Consider the following 24,278-nt stretch of genomic DNA (forward strand, 5'->3'; position numbering starts at 1 on the left):
TGAAACTGGGGACTGACAAGCAAGTCTCAGGTAGAAGCACACATATGACCTGGCAGATGTGAAAATGTAAAAGCTATTGCACAGTGCACAGAAGGGTGACTCATCTTCATTACCTCCCCAATAGACACACAATGGGAACACTCAGGATGGCTTTGTAGAAGAGATAATTAACTAACAAATACATTTAGTGCCTTGAAGAAGTGAATGAACAAGGATACCAGTGATCTAGTGGGTATATTTAGGTTTCCAAAAAGATACTCAGTTGTCATAGGGTGTAGAATGTCCCCTCACAAAAAATAATGTTCAGACGATAGAAAACCAAATATACCTTTTATATTATGAAAACACTTCCTTCTTGCCAACTTGATTTTATTCCACAGATGGTGATATTTCTGTGCTAAGAATACCACTATCTCCCTTACACACATGCTGTGAACAGTCACATCTGAAAAACATGGAGGTGTTTGATCAAACAGAGCTGCAGATGCACACATTGAGAACAACCATCCCATGCCCTCTGTGCAGGCCAGAAGGGTTCCTGTGCAATCATACAGTTTGTTGCTGAGGGAGAGGGGAAGATTTGTGACTATTTCAGTTTCTCCCTAAGTGATGCAGTCTTCAAGGAAACATACCTAGCAATTTAACCATCAACCTTCAAGTTAATGTTTACCACCTTCAAAAGCAGACAACAAGGAACACTCTTTCATAAACAGGACTAAAGGGGGCACTGCACAGACCAGGCACTTCCCAATGACTCAGCTGCAACAAGAAGTACTTCTGTGATGTGTCTACTCTTATTAAGAGGGATATGCTTTTATCTCTATACCTCAGTTCTTGCTGCACTCTTCCAGCTGCAGAAGGTCAGCATATTATTGGATGAGAAAAAGGGAAAGAGAATGGCAAAGCATGGAAATTCAGAGACTCAAATAAAATTTTATACGATTATTTCTTTTTTGCCTTGAGCTACAAGGCAACCATTGCCTACTTTCCAGAATGTTTAATTTAATTAACACAGCCTACAAGGATATTTAAGCAGAAGTTAATAGATTATAAAATACAAAATAGCAACAAAAACGTCCTGTTTATGTGCATTTTGCTTTGTATTGTAAAGATAAAACGATGGTGATTTGATTGGTATCTGGTCTTACTGAAATGATGTGTCATGGTGTTTTAAGCTTCAATTGCCACTGCTCAAGCAAGCAAGCCCTTTGCTTAGAATTAGAAACAACTTTGAAATAAATCCTCAGGCTATAGCAGAGACAGTGCTGACTGCACTCCACTACTGCTTGGAAAGGCAGCTCTGTATTTCCACTTCAGTCTGCACCCTCTTCATGAGCCCTTCCTGCTGATGATTTTACCTAAGCACAAAGATAAACTGGACCCTTACGAGAGCAAGGAGAAAGAATATTTCTTCTTAGCTTTGTTCTCATCCTACCTGTTTTCCTCTTCTCAAAGCTTTTTAAAATTTGTTTTTTCTTCTAGTTTAGTATATCCAGCACTCACTACAGACTGCATTATCTTGAACACAATCAAAATTTTGCTGAGGGCTGCAATGCAAATTTCCCAAAGGCCTCAAGAGGCCTCTGATGTGTCAAGACAGTCAAGCCATTGACTCTCTTTTTAACTTGGACACATGGCATGGGAATGCAGATGGCTCCAGCATGAGCTTCTTCTCATTGACTGGGTTATACTGCTTTCTGGCTTGCTTTCAGCCTGTACCTTATTATGCACGCATCATTTCAAAAGTAAGGCTTCCTCACCCCACTATTTCCACACAATTTAGCAACTGAGCTGAGTGGCAGCTTATGCTTCAGAATCTACACATCTGCTTCTTAAAATGAACAGGAGGATCTGACACTTAAAAAAATCTCATTTTTATTCTCAGAATCTAATAGTAACTGTCAAATGTATTTACTATTATATGACTAATCAACCACAAAAGAAATTAGATTTAATTGCATGATGGCATTGTATGGTTTGCTGTGGTACCTCAGTTTGATCTCACAACTTAGTACTATCTTTTTTTTTTGTTTTTTTTTGTTTGACCTTTTTTTTTTGTTTGACCTCTCCACTTTCTAGGTACTTTTATGAAGAAAATAGCATGACATACAAATGTTTAGAAGATTACATGGTGGAGGAATGTAGCATAGCTACAGAGAGAGACTGGAGAACGGTCACTGCTTTAGGGCATGAGGTTCTGAAAGATGGGCAAGGCTCACAAAAATTCTGTTTGATATGTGAGGCTGATAAGCCAGGAAGATAAAGGTCTAATATTCATTAATCAAACATTCAATGCTCCCACCTTACATGGTAGTCTGATGGGTTTATTAGCTAAAAACCTCTGAAAAATTAAGCCTTTTTTGGTTTTTAGGAAACAGAATCCCAAGTCTCACAATATTAGTCCACTTTTTTTGTGAAATAAAGTGAAATACTGATTCATACACTTCATCCAGAGAGTGTAGCAGCACATAATGGTAGCAACACCCAGCACCTGTTGGTCCAAACATTTGCAGTAGCTTAGTGGATGCCCGGTGGCCTGGAATCACAGTGAAAATCACCCCCATTTTCTATGTTGATATTAGGACTGTGTCGTTATGAGTTAATATATCAATGATGGGGTAATTAACTTCCTTGATCTGATGAGAAATCAATACAGTTCTGCCCAAAGTCTTCTATTCACACATGCAATATGTGAGCAGCATCAGACAGGTTCTAACATTAAGTTAACAAAACTACAGACAAGCAGTGAAGCACAAAAGATCACTTTATTTTCCAAATCACACCTCTCTCATTCTTGAAAAGGTGTATTTCTAATTGTTACTATTTTAAATATACTCTATATTTTCCTGTGAAGTTAAATACTTTGAAGAAGAATCCCCAAAGAAATAAATACAAAGCACAACAGTTTCACTTTATTATTTGCTTTGAGCATTGTCTGGTCCTGCATCCACTCTGGCACTCTGCTGCTCTTTGAAACTGTAAAATCCACAGCCAGCCTTCCTCGTGTGCCACAGCCCTCTGCTTATCAGCTGTTAATACAAACTGTTAATACAAGGCCAGAGCATGCACAGAATAGCTTACAGCAGTTTAATAATTCTAAAACTTTTGTTACAAATACACACATTGCTACTAAGAAAATAATTGGGATGCTTCTTTTTCTGGATGCTCATAGAAAATTCCATGTTACAAAATGCTTGTTTGATGATATGCATGTCTGCTGGTGAAAAGGAAATCAGTACTAACGAGGTTTGCCGGGTTGTTTAATGGATAACTTACAAAACCAGACAATTCCCAAAGTTATCAACTGGATCACTGCAGCACAATCTGCAACCACCATTTAACCTGAAACCTAATTAGCCCAAAGGGTCGGTAATGCATATCTGCAACAGTATAAAATGACACCGAGGTCATCAGAACACACCATGTGGGGTTTATTCTCATATGATGAGCACAGTCCAATGCAATAGCACGGATCCTGCAGCCAGGGATGGAGGCCTGATGATGCAGTTTTATGATGCTTGTCACGATGACGGAGAGGTGGAAGTTGTCCAGTGCAGGCAGCATCATGTCCCTTCAAAGAGAAAGTTGGAGCACTTCTCATACCAGAAGTTGTGCTCCTGAAAAGCTTTTCTTGAAAGAGGTATCAGCAAGAGCCTGAACAGGTGTGGCTGTGAATTCATCCCAATTACATGTCTCACTTGGGACCATGCTCCTGAAAACGCCATCAGGGTCTGGCAGGCCGGTTTTGCTACATACACATGCACTTAAAGAACATTCCAATATTATGATAGAGGCTAAAAACTGTAGCTGAAACTCGTACCTGTTCACAACAAAGTCTGAGGTAGTTTAGAACCACTCTATGAGAAAGAAGGAAAGGGATTTGATGCACAACAATTTCAAGATACAATTATAATTGCTACAGAGAAGGAGAAGGTAACATAGTGTAAAATGGATTTAAATTACTGTCTGTCAAGAAAGAGGAGCCACTAACAGAGAATGAGTGAAAAAGTTCACTAAAAGCTAAACTTCTATTTAGCCTGGCTCTGAACATTAACATTCACTTAAAAAAGAAAGCCAAAGACAACAGTGACACTGAGCAAAGCAAAAAGGAAAGAACATCTTACGAGAGAATGGACAAGGTTAACAGACAAAATTGTTAAGTAATGCTGAACTTCACAAAACAAGTCCATGTGCTCAGTATGGTGTTTCATATGGACAGGTGAAATACCCTCACACAGGGACACTGAAAAGTTATGAATTCTTTCAAGGTTCACTCGTGATGATGCAGTTAACTTAGAAAAGAGCACTTACGTACAATTAATGCCTTGGACAATGCACTACTAGCAAATTGAGTGCATAGCTGGTGTACCATGGTGAGAAAGAAATACTTCAAATTTATATTTAAACTGAAGTTATGTAAGCCAGCATAAAACCTGACCTATTTCCTAAGTCAACAGTAAACTTCTTACTTATTTTCCTCTTAAGGGTAACAGACTGTAAACAGATCACGGAAGTACAAGGCCCAAAATAGTATTTCACACATCCATAGAGAGCCAAATTCAAACGCTGCTCACTAGCACTTGACAGCCTAGTGGTGGTTGCCTTTTAGAGTCTGATGTGAATGAAAGGGGATGATTATATTTTATTCAGCATAGGATAAAGAGGTAAAAGTAATTTTTAAAAATTCCTTTATACATCACAATATGGAGGAAAATTACAGGGAACACTCCAGCAGCAGTGATATGATGCTATGTAGGGAGGAAAAGAAAAGGAGTAACAAGCAGGTTGGGGAAAGCATGTAGGAGAAAGTAACAGCTGGAAAGACTGGGGACAAATAGAACTAGCTCAGACCACAGGAATTTTATCTTCATGCTGGTCTTGCCATAAAATCTACTAAAGCCTCACTTCCTGTGTTCTCTTTTAGCACTCATATTCAGATGAGTGATAGATTCCTTAACAAAATTCCATTTTTAACCAAAAGTAAGGCCATATAGAAACACATCTCTGCAAATAGTCACTCAGCTTGCTTAACACATACGTTTCCATTGCTACATATGCACAGATGCAGCCATGTAATTCCATATAATTCCATACCAGTCTTTCTCTCCCCCAAACGCCTCTTTTTGCAACTCCAGCTCTTGCTTTAAGAGATATTTCTAATCTAATCATCCAAGCCTCATGAGCTTTGTATTGCTGCATAAAAACATTCACGTAAGTATTTACCTCTCAAAATGAGTGACACAATTTCTGAAACAGATCCAGATCCTGCAACACCAACACCCTTGTTATTAAAAATGGCAAAAACAAACTCAGAGAATAACCCAGACACGATCCTGGCCTGTGGAAGCAGGAGAAACCTGCCCCTGTTCTCCAGCAATGTACCTGCCATGATTGTTTCAAAAGCCATTTCTCAGCATGACAAATCTCTATGAGAAATTCCTGAAAAGAATCTTACCATCTTTTAGCAACTAAAGATAACTCAAAAATCCAACAGACAGCTATAGAAGATGCCCAAAAGCCAATTCTGTGGCCTGACCATGTTTCAAAAGCACAAGCTGAAAGTTTTGAGTAAAGACAAAAACTTCTTAACATCTGTGGTTAAACACACTGGATTCCAGGTATCAACCACTAATCTTGCCACTTAGAAACTACAGCTCAGGAGTACAGAGACAACAGATATGTGATGTAGACCACAAATTACATGAATGAAGGGAAGGCTGAACTGGGATTGCTCAGCCTGGAAAAGAGAAGGCTTTGGGATGACCTGACTGTGTCTGTGCAGTACTTAAAGGAGCCTACAAGAGAGATGGAGATGGATGTTTTACACGGACATGTACAGGCAGGACAACGGGGAATGGCTTCAAACTGACAGAAAGCAGGTTTAGATTAGGTATTAGGAAGAAATTCTTTACTGTGAGGGTGGTGAGACACTGGAACAGGTTGCCCAGAGAAGTGGTGGATGACCATCCCTGGAAGTGGCCAAGACCAGCTTGGATGGGTCTCTGAGCAACCTGGTCTAGTGAAATGTGCCCCTGTCATGGAAGGGAGGTGGGAACTCGATGATCTTTGAGGTCCCTTCCAACCCAATTATTCTGTGATTCCCTGATTCCTCTCCAGAAAGATACTGTGATAACTACTGTTCACTTGGACTACCAGGCACATAGTTTAGACAGCTTCATCTGAGTGGTGATACTGTCCAACTCACTTGGTATTTCAGGACTTGGCTGGTACTTTTTGGGCACATAGAATCTGGTTAAAGGCCATATTAGATTACTTTTGTAAATTCCTCAGACTGCTTAATATAATTGACTGAAGTTGTTGATGTGGATCTGCAGATTTTCAGGAGTCAGAGGATTAATTCTGAAAATGACGAGAAACATGTTTTAACTGAGCAGCTGCACAAAGAGAAGTGCCAAGATGATAAGCACAAAAAGAATGCATAAAAGTTTATTTTATCAATAGTGTAGCTTTCCTCCTCTGTGATAGCCCAGGGCCTAAAGAAGTAAGAGGCACTGGAGAGGCATGTTTACACCTGTGCAGGGTGATGCCACCACTGATTCAAATATTTAGTAATCTGAACTTCAATTCCATTACATTCATGTAAGCAATCTCAATTTCTTCAGAACACTGTTGTATTATTGTATTAGGCTGCAAGGAACAGTACAAGAAGTACTTCTCTAATGACTGGCTGTGTGAGAATTCATCATGTCATGGGTGAATGGAGTTCATTCTTCACTTTCCACCAACTGGACATGCCCTAGTAATTAAACACATACAGTATGATAAAATGGGTATGTGGTTGCACAGGTTAGTTAGAATGTGGGTATATGACAGATACCTGTAGTCTCCTCATACTACGCTGCAGTTTTTAATTTGGGCTTTCTTTATTTAAAGAAAGTTGCAGAGCAATTTTAAAATTTTTCATGTAAGCATTCAAACACAGATCCAGATTCCACCGTGGAATGTGAGTGAGACTTTGTCATTACCCAGCAAAAGCTTTGCAACAAAAGCTTGGCAAGGGCCAAAAAGACTGCAGGGTTTTTTTCAGCAGGTAAGAGAAGTCCTAAGAAGGTTCACTCTGTAAATACTGCAAAACATGGCAAAGTAGCTAGGAGGAATATCTGTGTTCTTTGGACTGCACTCATCTTTGAGATGAGCATTTAACTTGCTTTTATATATACCTCACTACAGCGAAATTGCCAATATTTAACTGGACAAAAACTTTGGACTGGTTCATTTTTAGCCATTTACATTTTTAAAGCAACCAGCATCCTGCCATACCACCACAGCAGCATTTCACACCTGCCTGCATAGGTTTTTTTTCCCATTTTGGAGCTTTAGAACATATTCTAAATGCAAGTTAAATAATTAGCTATGACCTCAATTTAATGTACACACACACATATATATATGTATGTATGAGTATTTAAGCAGTCCTAACACTTGACCCAGGACCTTTACTTCTCTATCCTGAACAAAGCTTTGTGGAGCTTCCACATACATATATGAGTTAACTAGCACAACTGACAACAACAATCAGTTCAGAGAGAATTAATGATTCTAACCTAAACAGAACCATTAACTGAGAGATGGGGATGGAAACCAGGCCTCAAGCATCCTCTGAGATCTACAATTATTTTTGAAGCATGGTTTAGTCCTCTGGCAACTGATATGATGACGCACAAGCCTAAATGTTTACTCTTGGATACATCAACTCTTACTGGTTCTATCATTTGCTCTACTACTCTAGTCACAACAACAAAATTACAAATGCATTTGCTTGTTTGTTTGGTAGTAGACTAACACCTGTCAAAATATAAGCCAATTAATATCTTCATAGAGAAATACAATCTATAGCTTGTGAAATCAAAGTTCTAACTCCTTATTAAGCATCTCTGAGTGGGCGTCACTTTATAACCAGAACTACGATGACACAACAATCAGACAAGAACGGCAATAACTTTGTAATCTAATTTTTGTACTGAAAATTTAATTAGACTGAAACAATTACAAACTTCTTTTGCTTTCTTTTATGGAAACTAGCTCTCATCAAGTCAGGTACTGAACTGAAAATTCTCTAATGTTGTCATTAGTAAAGATGAAGATGCATTAAACTGAATTTTTCAGCAATGCTGAGAAGCACTGAGCTCTTACATGAGTTGTCATAATGAATAACTTATTTTCATGGAGAAAAGAAGAAAGAAATGGAACTCTGAAGGAAGAAAACTGCAATGAAGAAGAGTTCTTACTCTAACAAAATTAGCAATTTCTTCTCTGTATTGTCTTTTACATTAGACTTGCATTAACTTCTCTCATTGTAATTCCATTTAACAGCCATTTGAACTTTTTTTAAAGCTGATTGGAAATGGCTTGAAAAGCATCTTGAAAAATTGTAAGCTGCACAATGTTTGCTCACTTCAAAAATTAATTTTCTCAGATAATAATTTTACCCTACATTCTGTGAATAAAAACCCTTTTATTTTCATTTGGAAAAAGTTAACTAAATAAAAAGATTTTAGAAAGGCCTTTGCTGAGCTCCATGTGAGTTAAGTCTAAGCCTGAATTCAACCTACAGAAGTAAAATTGAGAAAAGAAGGCTTGGGGAATTTAAAGATGCTGAAGTACCAAATAGAATCAATGGCTCAATATTGTCAGTATAGTTATTTCCATTATGCAGAACTCTTAACAACAGGTCTATTTTATAGATTCTGATAAAAAGCAATGAGTACCTGGTCTGTTCTGCTCTAACCTTGTTCTAAATAGAATAAGACTGATTATACAGTTCTGAATAATTACAGCATTTCATCACTTTGATAAACCCTGATACTATGCCATAACAGCACAAGTTAGTTTTCCTAAAAGAAAAAGTAAAGATAGAAAAGGAAAAAAAAACTTTAGAGGAATATACAGGAAGCACATGTGAACTTGAGAGTCAATAAACACACACAGTAATTAGAAAGAATGAGAACATTCACACAAAACCACAAATCAGTTCTGTGTTGTATCCTCCTTTGTCACTACTAATACATTGCTAACACAATTTTTAAGACAAGAGACCTCTTCTAGGCAATGCAGGTAACTAGGGGTGTTTGTTGGGGGGCAGCACTGGAAGACCCAGTGGAGTTCAGCTCTCTGTAAACATTTATATCTTTAAATAAAGAAGGTAAAGGCTGAAAGTGGGAAGGGCTTGTGGCAGGGCGTGCCTTAAAAGCCTACGGCTCATCTTGATGCCAGGTTCTCAGAGTAACTCTAAATAAAATAGACTCTGAGAAAGGCCAATTGTGACTGAGAAGAAGTCTACAACTAAAAATTGCTATTCACCTGCATGAAGGGATAATGCAAAGTTAGTTCTTCTTTTTATTGATTTATAGGGGTGGGAAACTGAAGGGTCTGTAGGACCTCAAGAGTTTTTGCTTTGGGGATTTCAGATATGTTCATCTAGATTCTTGGCAGAGAGTGAATGTCATGGGAAATAAAGAGACATTTCTTTTCCACAATGAGTTACAGGACAAGATCAAACAGATGTTCCATAGGTTATAGTCTACAAGACTTATTTGTAACATAAAAAGTAAATGTGCACATCAAAGATTATAAATGGAAAAATTCCATTCTTTCTCTGAGAGCCTAGGCTCAGAACAGATGGCACAACCTTTTTTTTAGCTTTTTTAACATTCTCTAGAAATGTTGGCTACTAAATAATAACAGCTAGGAAGTTATGCCCTTTGCTTACCCACAGTCTGAGAAAAGCAGACCGGTTTGATGGAACTGCAAAGAAGCACCACCACTGCCATGCAAGGACTTATCTACCAAAAGCAAGATATGCTCCAGGCATCTCAGTAGTTCCAGCATGGATTGCGACTGAAAAACTTTTCTGCTCTTAAAGGGAAAAAAATTCCAATATTTTGGACCTGTACATGAATATGAGAGTGGTTCCCTCAGTAGCTGCTCTCATTGTTCCATGCTCTAAAGGCTGTTAAGCCATAAGATAATCAGCCCTGCAGACTGGGAGGTGGCTGGCACACGCAGCGTCCTGCCTCAGAACTCTGCACTGTCCAAGGCAGCTGTGGCACAGGAATTAGAAGCTTCATACAGCACAGTGGGCATTCATCTTCACCAGCAGACATTCACAAGTAAGAACACAGCAGTGGGAAGGGAGGGAACTGTATGCAAATGTCTGAACTAAATTGTAATTTGGCAATGAAAAATACTATAATATTATTGATAAAGCCTAATCAATTTTATTTGAAAGAAAAGGGATGCTTTTCTTATTTGAAATATCCTCTGATTCATTGCTACCACTGATTATATTTCTTAGGTTTAGCACAACTAGTATCCAACAGGGAAATTATTTCAAATTAAGCAGTGTGATAAATTAAGATACAATTTGCTATGTTGATATAACTCATTTTATCACTATGGTTATGTAATAGAAAGCCATATTTATCCTGCACTAGCTTTGTTTTCTTCTGGCAAGGTTATTTATCACCACAGGAAATTCCAAGTTCATAAAACTGGTTAGCTGACATTTCCAATATAATATACTTTGCGAGGAGGAGCAAGCATCCTAATCAATTTTGCCAATTACATCAGCGTTTGTCTTAATACAAAATCTCTTTATCCCATATGGAAAGACTGGCATGGAGCTCTTCCTAAAAGTCATGCAGATCTGGAGAGTAAGAGATTACATCATCATCAGTGTGAAAACAGAATAAGCAAAGTAGCAGGCAATGTAATCCAGACAGATATGGATGGATAATGAATTCTGTGACTGTAAAGTAAGAACCAGATCTTTTACAATACAGTGCAAAAACATCACATTTTATGAAGATCATGAGAAATGTTAATGCATACACAGCCTTTGAATTTTTAGCTCCAGACTGTAAAACAACTCTTCTTGGAAAAATGTAAATTATCTACAAATTTGTCTTTTGGTATTTGAACAACTGCTTGTCAGTGACCAGATGGAGTTCCACTTTTCTAAACCAAACATTTTTGATGTTCTGTTGCAAGTTGTCTTAGGCAGGCAGAATTTAAATAATCATCTTCAGGAGTGAAAAAATACAATTTTCTTCAAGATGGATGTTTGATTTAGAAACTTCCTTTTGAATGTAGGAAAAGACAATTTTGTACTTAGAAAAGTCAACTAAGGTCAAGATTAATATAGATACATTAATTAGTTTGTTGATATCATGAATGCTTTTCTTATCATCCCACTGATGAATGAGAGAATTTGCATCTCAGCAGGTAAACATGTCTGATACTTCCTTAATCTACTGTACAGCATTTGCTATAGTCAAAAATAAGAAACTAAGTGGAATACAGAATCAAAATTATTTAGAAAACAGATTACTAGTTACAAAAGAATATGGATGAAGAATCACTTCAAAAATAAAATATATTCTGGACTGATGTGTTCCATAAACTTTTTTTTTGCTAATAAAAGCCTCTAGGGAACAAATACTTATTTCATATGCTTTCCATTCTGCTTGAGTAATTTTAGATTTCCACTGTAGCTCTGCCTTTTATTCCCTTCTGTTTTCCTTGCCTTGGTTAGATTAGAGAGGTAGGGTGTTAATGGGGTACTTGATGAAGATTGAAGACCTATTTTCTCCCCCCTTGGGACCAGCCTGATTTGAACATATCCAGGAGAGTGCAACAGTCTCTTCATGTCCTTGGGAGAAAGCCTTTTCCATTTCAATACTTCCAGCTTTCAGACATGGTCCCCTTCATTCACAAAGAAAGAAAAGGTGCCAGCACAAGAAGGTTCTGAATAATTTCATAGAATGTCAGTGGGGCTGCAAAAGCTCCCTTTCAACCTCCTTTACGGTTGGTGAGCATGAGGATGCGAGATGGATCCAGGAGGGGAATGCAGGGAAGCAGGTGCTTGCAGCTCCAACAGGGCAAGAAACAAACTACTGTCCACCAGTCCCCACCTCTGCTGTTGCTACTTCCTTACTACTCTCGTCCTTGTGGGTACTGTTTTGTGCTGGGCACTCAAAATGCACACAGTGAAACACCTGGAGAGAACAAAAAAATGAAGATAAAGCAAAACAATTTAATGCTGGCAAAAGCATGATCAAAGTAAGATGAAATCTACATGGAAGTCTACGTGGAAGTCTGCAGGCCAGTGACAAAGTCAAAACAGAGTGTTTCACCATGAGGTCAAAAACATTTACTCATGGGCAATAAACATTAGGCAGGGACAACACTGGAGCAAGAGAAGGCCTTCAAATTATAGCAACCTTTATATATAGCACTAAAAATCAGATAGGGATATTTGTAAACAATTTTTTTTCTTTGCCAACTACCAGAAATACCTACTACATGCTATTGGATAATAACAACAACTATATTAGTAGTCTTAAACACATTTTATGATCTAATCACTTCCTCAAGAGGCTGAATGTTCATGCACACTAGAAATGAAATTTAAATCATTACCAACATGATTCTATTTCAAGATTGCCCTCTGTTGTAATAACAATGGCAGCTCTACAGACATGTCCTGGAGTATGTAGAAAGGCATTCAGAGTGTCCAAGGTGGCTGCTGCTTCATGAGATGAAATATTCCTTTTGAAATAGTGATCATTTTCTGATGATTCAAATACTTGGGACCATTGTACAGGTGACTGTATCTTAGAGTAAGAGGACCATGTGCTTAAGCATTTTTCCAATTTATTTTCTACTTTACTTACTTCTACTTGTTCTTGAAGAGCCTGGGAGGAGAAGGGGGAGGAACTCTTTAAAATTGTTATAAAACCTCTTTCCATATGATTTTGCATTGCTATGAATTGCACATCTTTGTCACATACTAAACTTAAGTATTTTTACACTGCTTTATATTTGCTATTTTCCCATGCATTATAGTTTAAAAGCTAAATGATTATTAAATAATGAATTTCAAACTTATTGTCTTAATTTTGCATACTTTTATGACATCTTCTATTATTCTTGTCTTTAAAACTCTTCTCACAAACAAAGGTAATCTCTTATAATCTTAACTGCCCTTTCCCAGACCCTTTCAAATTAATATGGGCAAAATCAAATATCATAAACAAGACATGGATATACTACATATTCATACAAGACTACAGAATACTGTGTTTTTTATCTTTTCTCCAACATAACCTAAAATCCTATTATTCTTTTTGAACCATCCCTGCTCAAGTGAACATTAAGCAGACATCTGCACTGACATGTCTGCAGTAGCCCCAGGTCTTTTCTGAGGATGTAGCTAGCTAATTTGAATTCTGACAGCATACATAAAATTAATTTAAAAAATCTTCAGTCACTGCCTGTTTTTTTTTTTAATCCCCATTATATTGTCTTGTGCCCCTCAGTGTAAGTTTTTTATGCAGATACCTTGCAATACATGCTTATATTTCTATATATACACTCATGCTCACATAAAGATGTATTGCTATGTCTTTATATATACATATATATGAAGAGATTACAAATCTGCACAGGCACCCACACATAGACACGTGCACAAAATGGTTTTCCTCTGCATTTCTTCTGTTTTTTTCCTAAAGCTGAACTAATTCCTATACTGGCATGCATTCTCTGCATCTGTTACAGTTCTTGAGAAGCCAATTTTTGTATTTATCTACACTTCTAGAGAAGTCCCTTTTGTACTCATCCCAATCCTGTGTTTTTCAAGTAACAGCTATTGTAATTTTTCCAGCTGCACTTTTCAGGATAAGGCCTTGAAGAAAAGAACATTCTCTCATCTGTGTAGCTCTGTAAGATGCTGCTTTCCTTGAAAGGAAGCACAGAATCTGATGGAGGTCTCTAAGCCAGAAGATTCTGTATTTCTACTGTATCCCACAATAATAGTATTTCTCATTTAAAACCTCACTTTACATAGTTACACAGCTTTTTTAAACATAGTGTGGATAGCCCTGAAATTTAGCTAATACTAATCTAGAAGGTCAGAAGTACACAATTCTTAAATTGTAACTTTCATTTTTACTGATTCTTTCATATCAAATTGTTAATGGTGAAAACATGTGGCATATTGACAAGCCTGTGAATTTGGAACATTATTCTCAGTTACCCTGCCACCTCAGCATATAAAGAATTACACTGTGTGGGAAAAGCCTAAGCCTGAGAAGCACAGTTGAGCTCAGCTGCTTCATCCGGCATCAGAATTAAGCATTTCAGAACAGTATCACTAAAACAAACAATCTTGCATGTGCTTCTCTCAAAAGAAAAAATGACAGCTCAGGATCATCCTGTGACCCACATCATGTTCTACTTCTCATGGATATTTTAAAAGAGGTCAGACACCCAAAGCAGGAAGGCCAAGTACAAATACACTGGTGCAGTAATTTGTAAGATAAAGCTCTCACATCAGCAGCTAGGTGTCCTTTCCAGGTCAGTGATACTGGAGAGGAATAACAAGAGAAAACTTACATAAAGTATCAGGTGACCTAGCTGACAAATAATGACAAGGAAAAATAATTCTTTTCTCTACAAAAGTAGGAAGTGTGTAAGCTCAAGAAAACAGAAAGTTACACTTCTATCATGCTCTAATGTACCAAAAGCTATTCGAACTCCAGGTCAAAAAAATTTGTGAACATGTCTTTCAAAACTTGGAAAACTCTGTGAGAAAAAGACGCGTTTAAAAGATTAAAGAATTCACAAAATGGAGAAATTTTATGGGATTTCTTTTGAATTCCAAAAATCAACTCTTCCCTTTGGGATGTACAGATTGTGTTTCAAAGTTCAAAGGTATTTGTTGGTAAAACAAGTAAGGAGTATTTTGTACCTATTACAGTAACATTCCTTGATAAGAATATGCTGCTGAATATGCTGTGTATTTTATTTAAAATGAAAATGGTTTGACATACTGTACAAGAAGCTGTGGGCAAGTAATTCTGGACATTGCTTGCATTCTTACTGAAGAGACTACTGAGACTATAGAACAAACCAAGACTTTGGTTACACTGTTCCTATTTAATTTTTAACTATGGAAAATAACTTGCTGCTTTCTTTGGAAAATTAAAATCTATGACAAAATGTTACAGACCCTCTGTTTAATATATATATATATATATATATAAAAGTCATTTAGTAATATGTACACAGTGACAATGTTCCTCCTCTATAGGTGTTAGAAGAAATAATTTAAAAAATAAAAACCAAATTAGTGCTGGATACAGATTTTACAGACAAAAGAGGGAAAGACAAAGGAGAACAGCATGTGTTTATAGTTCAACTGAGACACTACATGAATAGCTGTAACCTCTATCTATACTCATCTTCCCTACAGTTATGCAGTGCTCTATATAAATAATTATACAGGATATTAAATTCCTTGGAAATAGTAACCAATTTGAAATAAAACTTACGGCTAAAAGGCCATTGCTCTTCAGGGCTTAAAGCTACCTTCAAGAACTCAAAGTTGAAAGTAATGTTTCATGCATTGCTAAATTTATGCAATGCACCTCGTTCTTTTTTAACAAAGAGTTGGGAATTTACAAACACTGGCATGAGAGGAAACAAGACTGTCAATATGGATCAGTAATGGAAGAAGCCTTCTTCACACATGTACTGCCCCACAGGCAGCTTCTGACACTAATTCTAAGGACTCATTGAGGCTGAACTGTACGTGGTGGGAGACACTGCTCAGAAACACAAAATAAAAATTTGTATTCCCACTTCTGTTGGTTGGTCAGCTACTTTCCAGCTGTTGGCTGAGATGTTGATATCTGGTGCTGCTTTTGTTTGCAGGAGTTGCACTACAACTGGGAATAGACACTGCCATTGGACAATGCTCCCATTGCTTAGGAACCAGCAGGCCCAAATGCTAAATACAATCAGAAAACCTCACCTCTGGAGCTGGCAAATTCTAATTAACCCAAATGTAGTAGTGCTACCTCAAGCTCAGTGTAAAGCATCAAAGTATCATGTTTGGTGGTGAGTTACATGTGTGGGACACAGACACACAAACAGGTCTAGACACACAAACAGTGGCCTTTGGTGCCTCTTATGATGTTGTCATATATAAGTCCTCACAAAGACATGCATCTACTCTTAAATTCATATACTGTAAATTGTTTCACTGAAGTCAAGAGTAAAATCTAGACTTCATCTGAAACAATACACAATGACTACAAAAGAGAGAAGCACAAGTAAACAAAGATGGGATGATATTGCACTTTCTTTTTATACAGAAAAATATTTTTTTCTGAATAAAATGAAAAATCTTCTGAATTGGCCACTATTAGTCAATCAATTTACCAGGCATGAAAATTAATTTTAAGGGACTGTTATGCAAATAAGATTTTCTTATGAATAATGAGATTTTTCTTATGTTTTGTTAATTAAAAAGATAATATACAGGTGATAAAACCCAAGTACATCAGAGACCATATGCCTTTCTCTAGTGCACTAAATTGGTATTTTAATTGCTCATCAAAATAAGGATTAATTTAAAACCAAACCCAATAGGAGTGTTTGATGGCAGTGAGGAAAGGTCAAAATGAGGAACAGGTAATAACACTGTTCAAGCATTTTGCTAGAGTGCCAGAGCAAAAAGATGAAGTATGTACATTTGAGAAGGCCTTATCAATTTCACTGCAAGATATGAAAAGCTGTGTTGTAGTATATTCCTGAAGGATATAGGATTTTTTAGAAGTTCCTTACCTCATTAGCTGTGTTGCGAGTTCCAACTATTCTGATAAAAGATGCAGGCTGTTTATCAAAAGTGATTGTTTGCCAGGATCTACAAAGAAAATTCAGAAAGACATACAAATATTGAATATAGTCACAAAAGCCTCCAATAAAACATACAGAATGCATTCAAGTGACAGTATGTACTATTATCACTTAACAGGGCAAATGGAGAAACATTCTTCATTGCCTGAATTTCCAGCACTACTTCCTCATCTTTAAGTGTCTTGACTCTGCTTATGCAATTTCATACATACCTTATACCACTATAATTTGTATGCAGGGACAACAATCATACCAAAGTTGAAAGTTAAGAAAATATTCAAAGAAAAAAGCTGAAAATCTTTGACTAATATTGACTGTATTAGATTAAAAAAAAAAGGTCAGATAAATAAAAGTGCATCCTCCTATTAACTTCTCACAAGGAATCACCAGACTTTGGTTACAGAAAATTACAAATCTAGGAGAAAAAAACCACCAAACCATCTAAAACCTCAAACTTTTCACACTCTAAGGTGAGCAGTAGAGCAAGAGGAGCCAAGCTTTTTTTTGTGTGGACCAAGGTCCTTCCAGGAAGTTAGAAATGCCACAAAGCACCATGTGCAGTTCAGGTTGTGAGCATTTCCCCATCCTGACACAGCAGCATGGAGGAGAACAGACCACTATTCCAGAGCTGTGTATAATTTTCAGGCTAGACTGAGAACACTAGAGGTACATTGGGACCACTGTAATCTTCGTTTCTCACTCATATCTGATCTGAGTGAGGTGCAACACCTCAAGCAGCCTAATACACAGCAGGAAAAGGACACTATACCTTTGTACTCACAGTACAACAGAACAAATAAAAAGAATACCAGGAACTAGAGGTTTCAGTTGGGTACCAGTTTTCCACTAGTTTAGTACTTGAACACATTAAAATTTCAATTATTTTATATTCATAAAACATGAAAAAAAATCCAGAATTTAACTTCTCAGCCAAACTAGACTCTATCACAGAAGGCCTCAGAAATAAAATGAAATTAGGTCTAACTTGATTAATTTACTATGGAAAAAAGCTGGATAGTTTTCCAGAATGGGTTCTGAATATATTCAGAAGTGTTCATGTAAGAAAAAGGGGACCAAAATAAAACTGGAACAGAACACCACTCACTGCCAGCAGACAACCCCAAAGCCTGGCAGTATGAACAGCTTCACTGCTGACTACTTGTCTGACATTTGATTTTTTTCTTGTTGGGAAAACTCCTTTTGTCACAAACATAGCATTTCTCAGCTTAATTTAGTTGGCTATTACTTTTATCACTGCTGTCCAGTTATATTTGCTTAAAGAAGATTACAAATCCAATCGAGTACGAATTTCAAATAGTTTACTGGTCTTACTGCATGAGGTAATGGGTGTAATTAGAGTCATTCATGATAACAGACAGGTGTGGTTTGTGGCAGGCCTCAGAGGTAGGCAGTTATCTACCTAATGGTATGGTTTATTTATATGCCTTACGTGGCTATACCTCTGTTTTAAAGCTCAGGTTATTTCTTCATGCTCTAAATAAAATATAAAATGGGAATAGACTATTTTGTTGATTGTTTCAAGACTTGAAAGATTGTTATGATTTATTCTTCTTGATATCCCTTCTAACCTTACTCTAGTATGGTCAGTCAATCTCCATGGGCAAACAGAACTTGTTATCTTGAACTACAATGTCCCAAAGATGAGAGGCTGGGACTAAGAGATGATCACAGCACTGCTTCTCATAACAAAGCACTGCCTCAGTATGCATTATGCATATGCTTTGACATTTACACACAAAAACTTGATTCAAGGAGAACAATGATGTAAAAACCAGTTTGCTTTCTAGTGATTTGGAAAGTATTTTAAAGCTGTACTAAATAAAAGAGTTTAAAATCCTAAAGGAGCTATTAAGAAGAGCCTGTGCCTCCCTAGACACTAATGTAGAGTTTGTGTTCTGTGATAAGAAAATATGTTAATTAGAGACCACAAACTAGAATAGAAGTGGGTCTGCATTTATTTCTACTATTTCTGAGCACTGGTCAGATACACACTGCAAGAGCTCAGTGCAGAATTTCCAAGCATGGCAATAAATGCCATTGTCTGTGCCATGATGTGATACCAGGGAGGCTGATGATCTATTTGGGAATACATCTGAAGAGCACAGACAGTAAGAGAGGTGGAGAAAAAGATCTCTGAAGATTGTTTTGATGGCATACTTCCAGATCAACTCCTCCAGGAAGTTCCTATGCTTGTTCACTTCCCGCTGCATTGCAAGTCCTTACTTTCTGCTACAATGGCAGTATTAGGATTTGATTATAATTACTCCTTTAATAATATTAAAATATAATGGAAAAAAATAAAAACATTTATTGAGGGTGTTTTAGATAGCATTTTCAGCAAATTAAGTCCTAAGAATATTTACTATTTTGGTATGTGTCCATTTTACTCCTTTCTCATTGGAAAAATAAAGTCAAAATTACATACAATTTGTAAGCAAGTTATTAAAATGCAATAATATTGCCACTAGAGAATTAATACTTAATTGCATAATGAGAAAATTAGAGGTCTCATTTTATTTTCTTAGCAAAAAGGATAAAAGCCAAATAGAAAACAAGCCAAGTGGATTGGGAAGAATAATTTTTTAAATAAGCAAGGCAAACCTTCACTAGAAAGATGCATGGATTTGACTGCAACAGTACATTTGAGATTGTCTATATATGCAAGGCAATACCTCTACAGTATACACATTATTATGCAGCAAAGAGAATTTATGCATGTAACTATACCCCTATGAGAAAAGGGATTTCTTACAGAACATTATCCAGGCATATCTGACCTCTTTTTTGCATTTTTTGCTGATATAACAAATTCACTTAGAATTCTATTAATGTATAGAGCCATAACAATTTTTCAGTGGTGTTCCTCAATTAAAGACATCACAGGTAATCCTCAAGTTTTTTTTTAACCTTCCTTTTTTACTACTAGTTATCTCTGCTAGTACTATTTTAATAATTTCAGTTTCTCTGTAGAAATTCTATTCTGCAAATAGATTTTTTGTAGCCATGTCATTTATTTAGTCCTGCCATGCCTATGTGCTTACTTTACATTTTCCTCGCACAAGTTTGTCTTTCTATTCTCAAAATCACTTTTGATGGTCTCCACAAAAATTTCCTCCAAACTTTATACATTGCTTTCACATTGATTCACACATAAGTCACTCTGTAACAGGAACAGCAGCATTAAAGCAGATGAAAAGCACTTAATTTTTAGCCTGGGATTAGACAGTCCTGTGTAATGGATGGCATTTCTTCACCTTTACTCCCCATATGCCAAACAAACAAATTTTTCAAATGGCAGCAATACTTTTACTGTCTTTACCTGGGACACAGTCATAAAGAATCTATCAGAATTTACTTCTCTCATAAAATGACACTGCTGTCTTTTGGACTTTTTGTGTCTCTGTACAGCTTATTAGTGACCCTATAACAAATACAGTTTTCAGGGTTTAGCTTTATTAAATATTCAGGCAGTGTTGATATTCTTTATGCTTTGACACCTGTCTTGCTGGTTGATTTGTTTTAGATTTGCTGGCTCAGTCTGCAGCAGTTCTGGTCATCACTTTCACCACAGAAATAATCACTGCGTCAAGCTGAGGTTTCCATCTCGAAGAGAAGACCCAGAACTAGCAGCCTACTCAGATTTATACCAGGACCCTCAAGCTGAAATGCAGCACTACAAGTTGTTTGGCTAGCAGCTCCATTTTAAAAAAGAAATTAGCCTTGTTACAGTCCTACAGCGTTTAACACTCTACATCTCACCTCAGCCACACGACTTCTAACTCTTTTTCTGCCTGATTCTCCTAAGGAGATGCAGTAATTGATGATTAGCATTCCAAAGCCATGCTTGCATCCTGTGAGCCTGTCATATTTAATTACATTTTAACTATATTCGTCTTCTATAATAGCCTGAACATAATTTAGATAATTATCTTTTGCTCTCTTATTCTCTGACTCTGCCTGTCTCACTTAGAGCTCCTTGCAATGAAAATCACTTTCTCTGCTTAAACATATAAACAGACTCTTGGGCTAAGAATTTTCACCTCTCCAACAGCAACAGCTGAAAACATGATGGCTTTGTGCATCTCACAATCTTTTCACCACACTCTATTCAGAGAAAGGAAAAAGATAACTAGAAATCACCCCACTTTTATATTTCTTCTTGTCTTTTTCCTTATTAGGCTGTTGCAAGAAAAAAGCAAGAAATTCCAGGTAAACCAAATTAATACCTTGCTATTCATTAAACTATCTGTAGCTCCAAAATAGCAATTCACCTCTTAAAGAACATAATGGATTTTTTCAGCATTTTGAATATTTTCCTAGTTATTTCTAAGAAAAGCTGCTATATTTCTAAAGATTTATTACACATAATAGGACATAAATAGGGATTCCTCCCCATTATGTCCTTCTCTTCCAGAAAAAACAAATAAGAAAGAAGAGGAAGCTTATATTTTATTGAGGTTTTCTAATGAGCCAGTGGCACTACACAATACTACCACACTGTGGGCTTACCAGAGCAGCACTGATCAGAGCTGAAACCCAGTTCAGGCCAAAGGTATCAGACAAAAGAGAAAGCTGCTACATGTAACTAACATTCAACAAGCTGTAATAACCATATCATATTCCTATCAAGGCTTGCTTTAGGCTAAGCATGTACATTTTCAATGTGCACATCATGTCTCCTCACTTTCCAAGATGACATACAACTTCCATATTTCTGTTCCCCACTCCAAGAAAAAAAAAAAGCAAAGCAGACATTGAAGCAAATTTAACCTCCATTTTACTTTCTAATATTTGTCTACATATGCCTTATTCTACAGTAAGTGATGAAACACTTCTTAGCTTATTTGGATGTTGACTTTTTCAACTGTAACTATGTATTTTTTAAGGGAATTTGTAAAAGCAGGTAACAGGACAATGAAAGAAGAGTTGTGTCCTTTTTCTATATATTAGTCTGATGACTGTACTGATACAAAGAAGGCAGATTGTAATCAGCATGTGATGCTCTCAAATAAAATTGTGTGCACAGATAAGCAAGCTTACTGGAGGAGTGCCACAGTATGGTCTGCACGGTATGTTACACCCCCTGCTTTGTTAATGAATACCATACTAACCTTTCTTATGGAGTACCTATAAAATAAACACAGAAGCACACACCATAAATGCTATAAAATTAATTGTTATATAGATACTCTTTGTTATAAAAAGGTCTACAGTTACCTTATAAATTGCCTATAAACCCCTTGTTTTCCACCATAACAGCACTAAACAATGAAGGGAATACTCCTTTCTCCTGTTACAGCTGTACTTTAACATAGGAACTCAGAAAGACAGACCCTTACAGAAGTCAGACCGAGTAGCTGGCTCAACCAGCTCCTTGCCATCCAACCTCCCGAGCTACTGAGGGGGGAAGACAAAGCATGAGAAAGAAAATATTGTTAGGAATCAAAGGTCATCAATGTTTTGGTTTATGAATTGAAGCCAACTAAGATAAATTCTACTACTGGTCTACCTCAACTAAAACTGAGTTTCCATCTCATGCTGTGACCATGACCCATGTTTCTCAACAGGTGGCCTATGAAACATGGGGCTCCTAAGGAAGCAAGGAAGGTCCAAGCTGGAAGTAACAACCTTTCATCTGTTCCTCTCAGAGATGGAGGCAAAATTGACCTAATTATGCATCTTGGCAAAAAAACCCAAAAAACACCAAACAGCCAAAAAAGGACTTTAAGTACTAACAGAGGTAATAAAAATAGTTTGTATAAATAATACAAGAGTCTAGAATAAATGTGAGAGTAATAATAAATACTGAAAGTCACCTCTTGCAGTATAGCTTTATATACTGACAAGTAAAAACATGCATGAACATCTTTTGGGAAACTTTCCCTCAAAAGGTTTTATTGTAAATATACTTCCCATAAGGACTGGATAATTCTGAAAGCATCTGAACTAAATGAGTACCTACTTGTAGGATAATTTCTATGATTTGGTCCCTTGCACCAACCCAAACAAAATATCTGTCCTCTGTAAGAATGCTTTACTCAACTGCTACAAATGTTGCATTGCATAGGATTTGTTGTAGAAACCAAATGTGGGCTTGACAAAACAGACCTACTAGAAAAAAGCTCTGACATATAATAGATTTCATGAAGTCCATACTGGCTTTCTGACATCTGTATAAAACTTCTCACTTGAAAGACTCCATACAGTAACACCTGCTTTCAAAGTCTCAGTGCTGACAGTTTCATTTTTTTAGAAAACTTATTACAAGAAGAAAATGCTAAAAATATAATCAAATTGAACAATTGGAAAACTGAATGTAATAATTATCTTTCTATCTAAACAAAGCAATCAATTTTCAAATATTTCCACATACCAATGTAGGCAACTGCTGGCATTTCTGTACTGCATAAGCCCATATAATTTAGCTTGCTTACACCTTTTTTCAGTTTCAAAAAGTCATCTTTCTTTATTCCCCAAAATATAGCTTATATTTTAAAATCTTACATAAAATTAAATTATTAGCAATTTGCTGGAAACTGTCAGAATGCCACAAGCCAAATTTCTATGTTGTAGTAAGAATTGTGCATGTAGTACCTACACACACATCCTTGGGGATTGGCAGTGGCAGATGAAGCTGACAGCAAAGGCTGTGAACTGGAGTAACTTGAGAGTTCATCTTCATTCTGTGTACATCAGAGCATACATGCACATGACAAGTCTGCATAATCCCAGAGGCTGAATTGGGTTTTTTGTGCTTACTTGTTACCAATAGTTATTGCTCCTGATGTTCACAGGAGCAATACTACCTGATATGGTAGCAAAGATATGAAAATCCATCCAATGCAATAGCAAACCCAATAATACAATTAATGGGATGCTTTCAACTTTGAAGACTTCTTGTCCCCATAAATCTACAAGAGATTGTAGGCTACTTTTATTATCTAACTTTTCATACCAATGGAAAAGTTGATTAAAAACAAATATATAAGCAATTCTTTTAGAGATATGAGGCAGAATATGAGGTTCCTATTAATCAGTTTCTTTGTAGTACGTACACTAACGCTATTTATCGCACTTGTCTCTTACATTCCCCTGGGTGTAATTTCACGGCCCACTCGTAAAAACTTCACATTTACAGCAACCGCTCTTCTATTACAGTCGATAACATCTAATTGACATGTCAAACCTCCAAGGAATGCAGTAAATTGAACCACAGCCTCTAAGAAGAATAAAACAGTGAAAAAAGTAAATCAGCATGTGCCTCCTCCCAACAGCAATACAAGCATAGTGAGGTTTGGTAATGGAAGGGAGGAAAACTGTTACCCTTTCTACTACCACACTGAATTATCTATTAACCTCAGTGTCAGAAAGGAAAGCCTTGTGACCTCAGACTGAAACTCACCCACTAAAAACCCTGAACCTGAATCCAGGACTGCAGTAATTTTAGACATGAGAGTGAAGTGAGCCAAGACAGACAAAAGTAACACAGACCACTTTTTTTTCTGTTACTTTTTGAACAGAAGAAATGAAAA

General features: G+C 36.7%; 1 protein-coding gene across 2 annotated transcripts in view; it reads right to left on the reverse strand.

Annotated features, from left to right (window-relative positions):
• Window positions 1–2,746: 2,746 nt before the first annotated feature.
• Window positions 2,747–24,278, reverse strand: part of BTBD9 (BTB domain containing 9) — a 114,745-nt gene continuing 93,213 nt past the window's right edge. The window contains exons 11-13 of one of the 2 annotated variants that reach the window (XM_077175805.1): window positions 16,654–16,732; window positions 12,696–12,716; window positions 2,747–12,017 (exon numbers count right to left, since the gene is read on the reverse strand). In XM_077175805.1, the coding sequence (XP_077031920.1) occupies window positions 11,913–12,017; window positions 12,696–12,716; window positions 16,654–16,732 (205 nt within the window). In that variant the 3' untranslated portion in view covers window positions 2,747–11,912. The remainder of the gene's footprint in view (window positions 12,018–12,695; window positions 12,717–16,653; window positions 16,733–24,278) is intronic. The other variant, XM_054629705.2, reaches the window with a different exon arrangement.

Source organism: Agelaius phoeniceus, chromosome 3 (genome assembly GCF_051311805.1).
Source record: "Agelaius phoeniceus isolate bAgePho1 chromosome 3, bAgePho1.hap1, whole genome shotgun sequence".
NCBI classification, from domain to species: Eukaryota; Metazoa; Chordata; class Aves; order Passeriformes; family Icteridae; genus Agelaius; species Agelaius phoeniceus.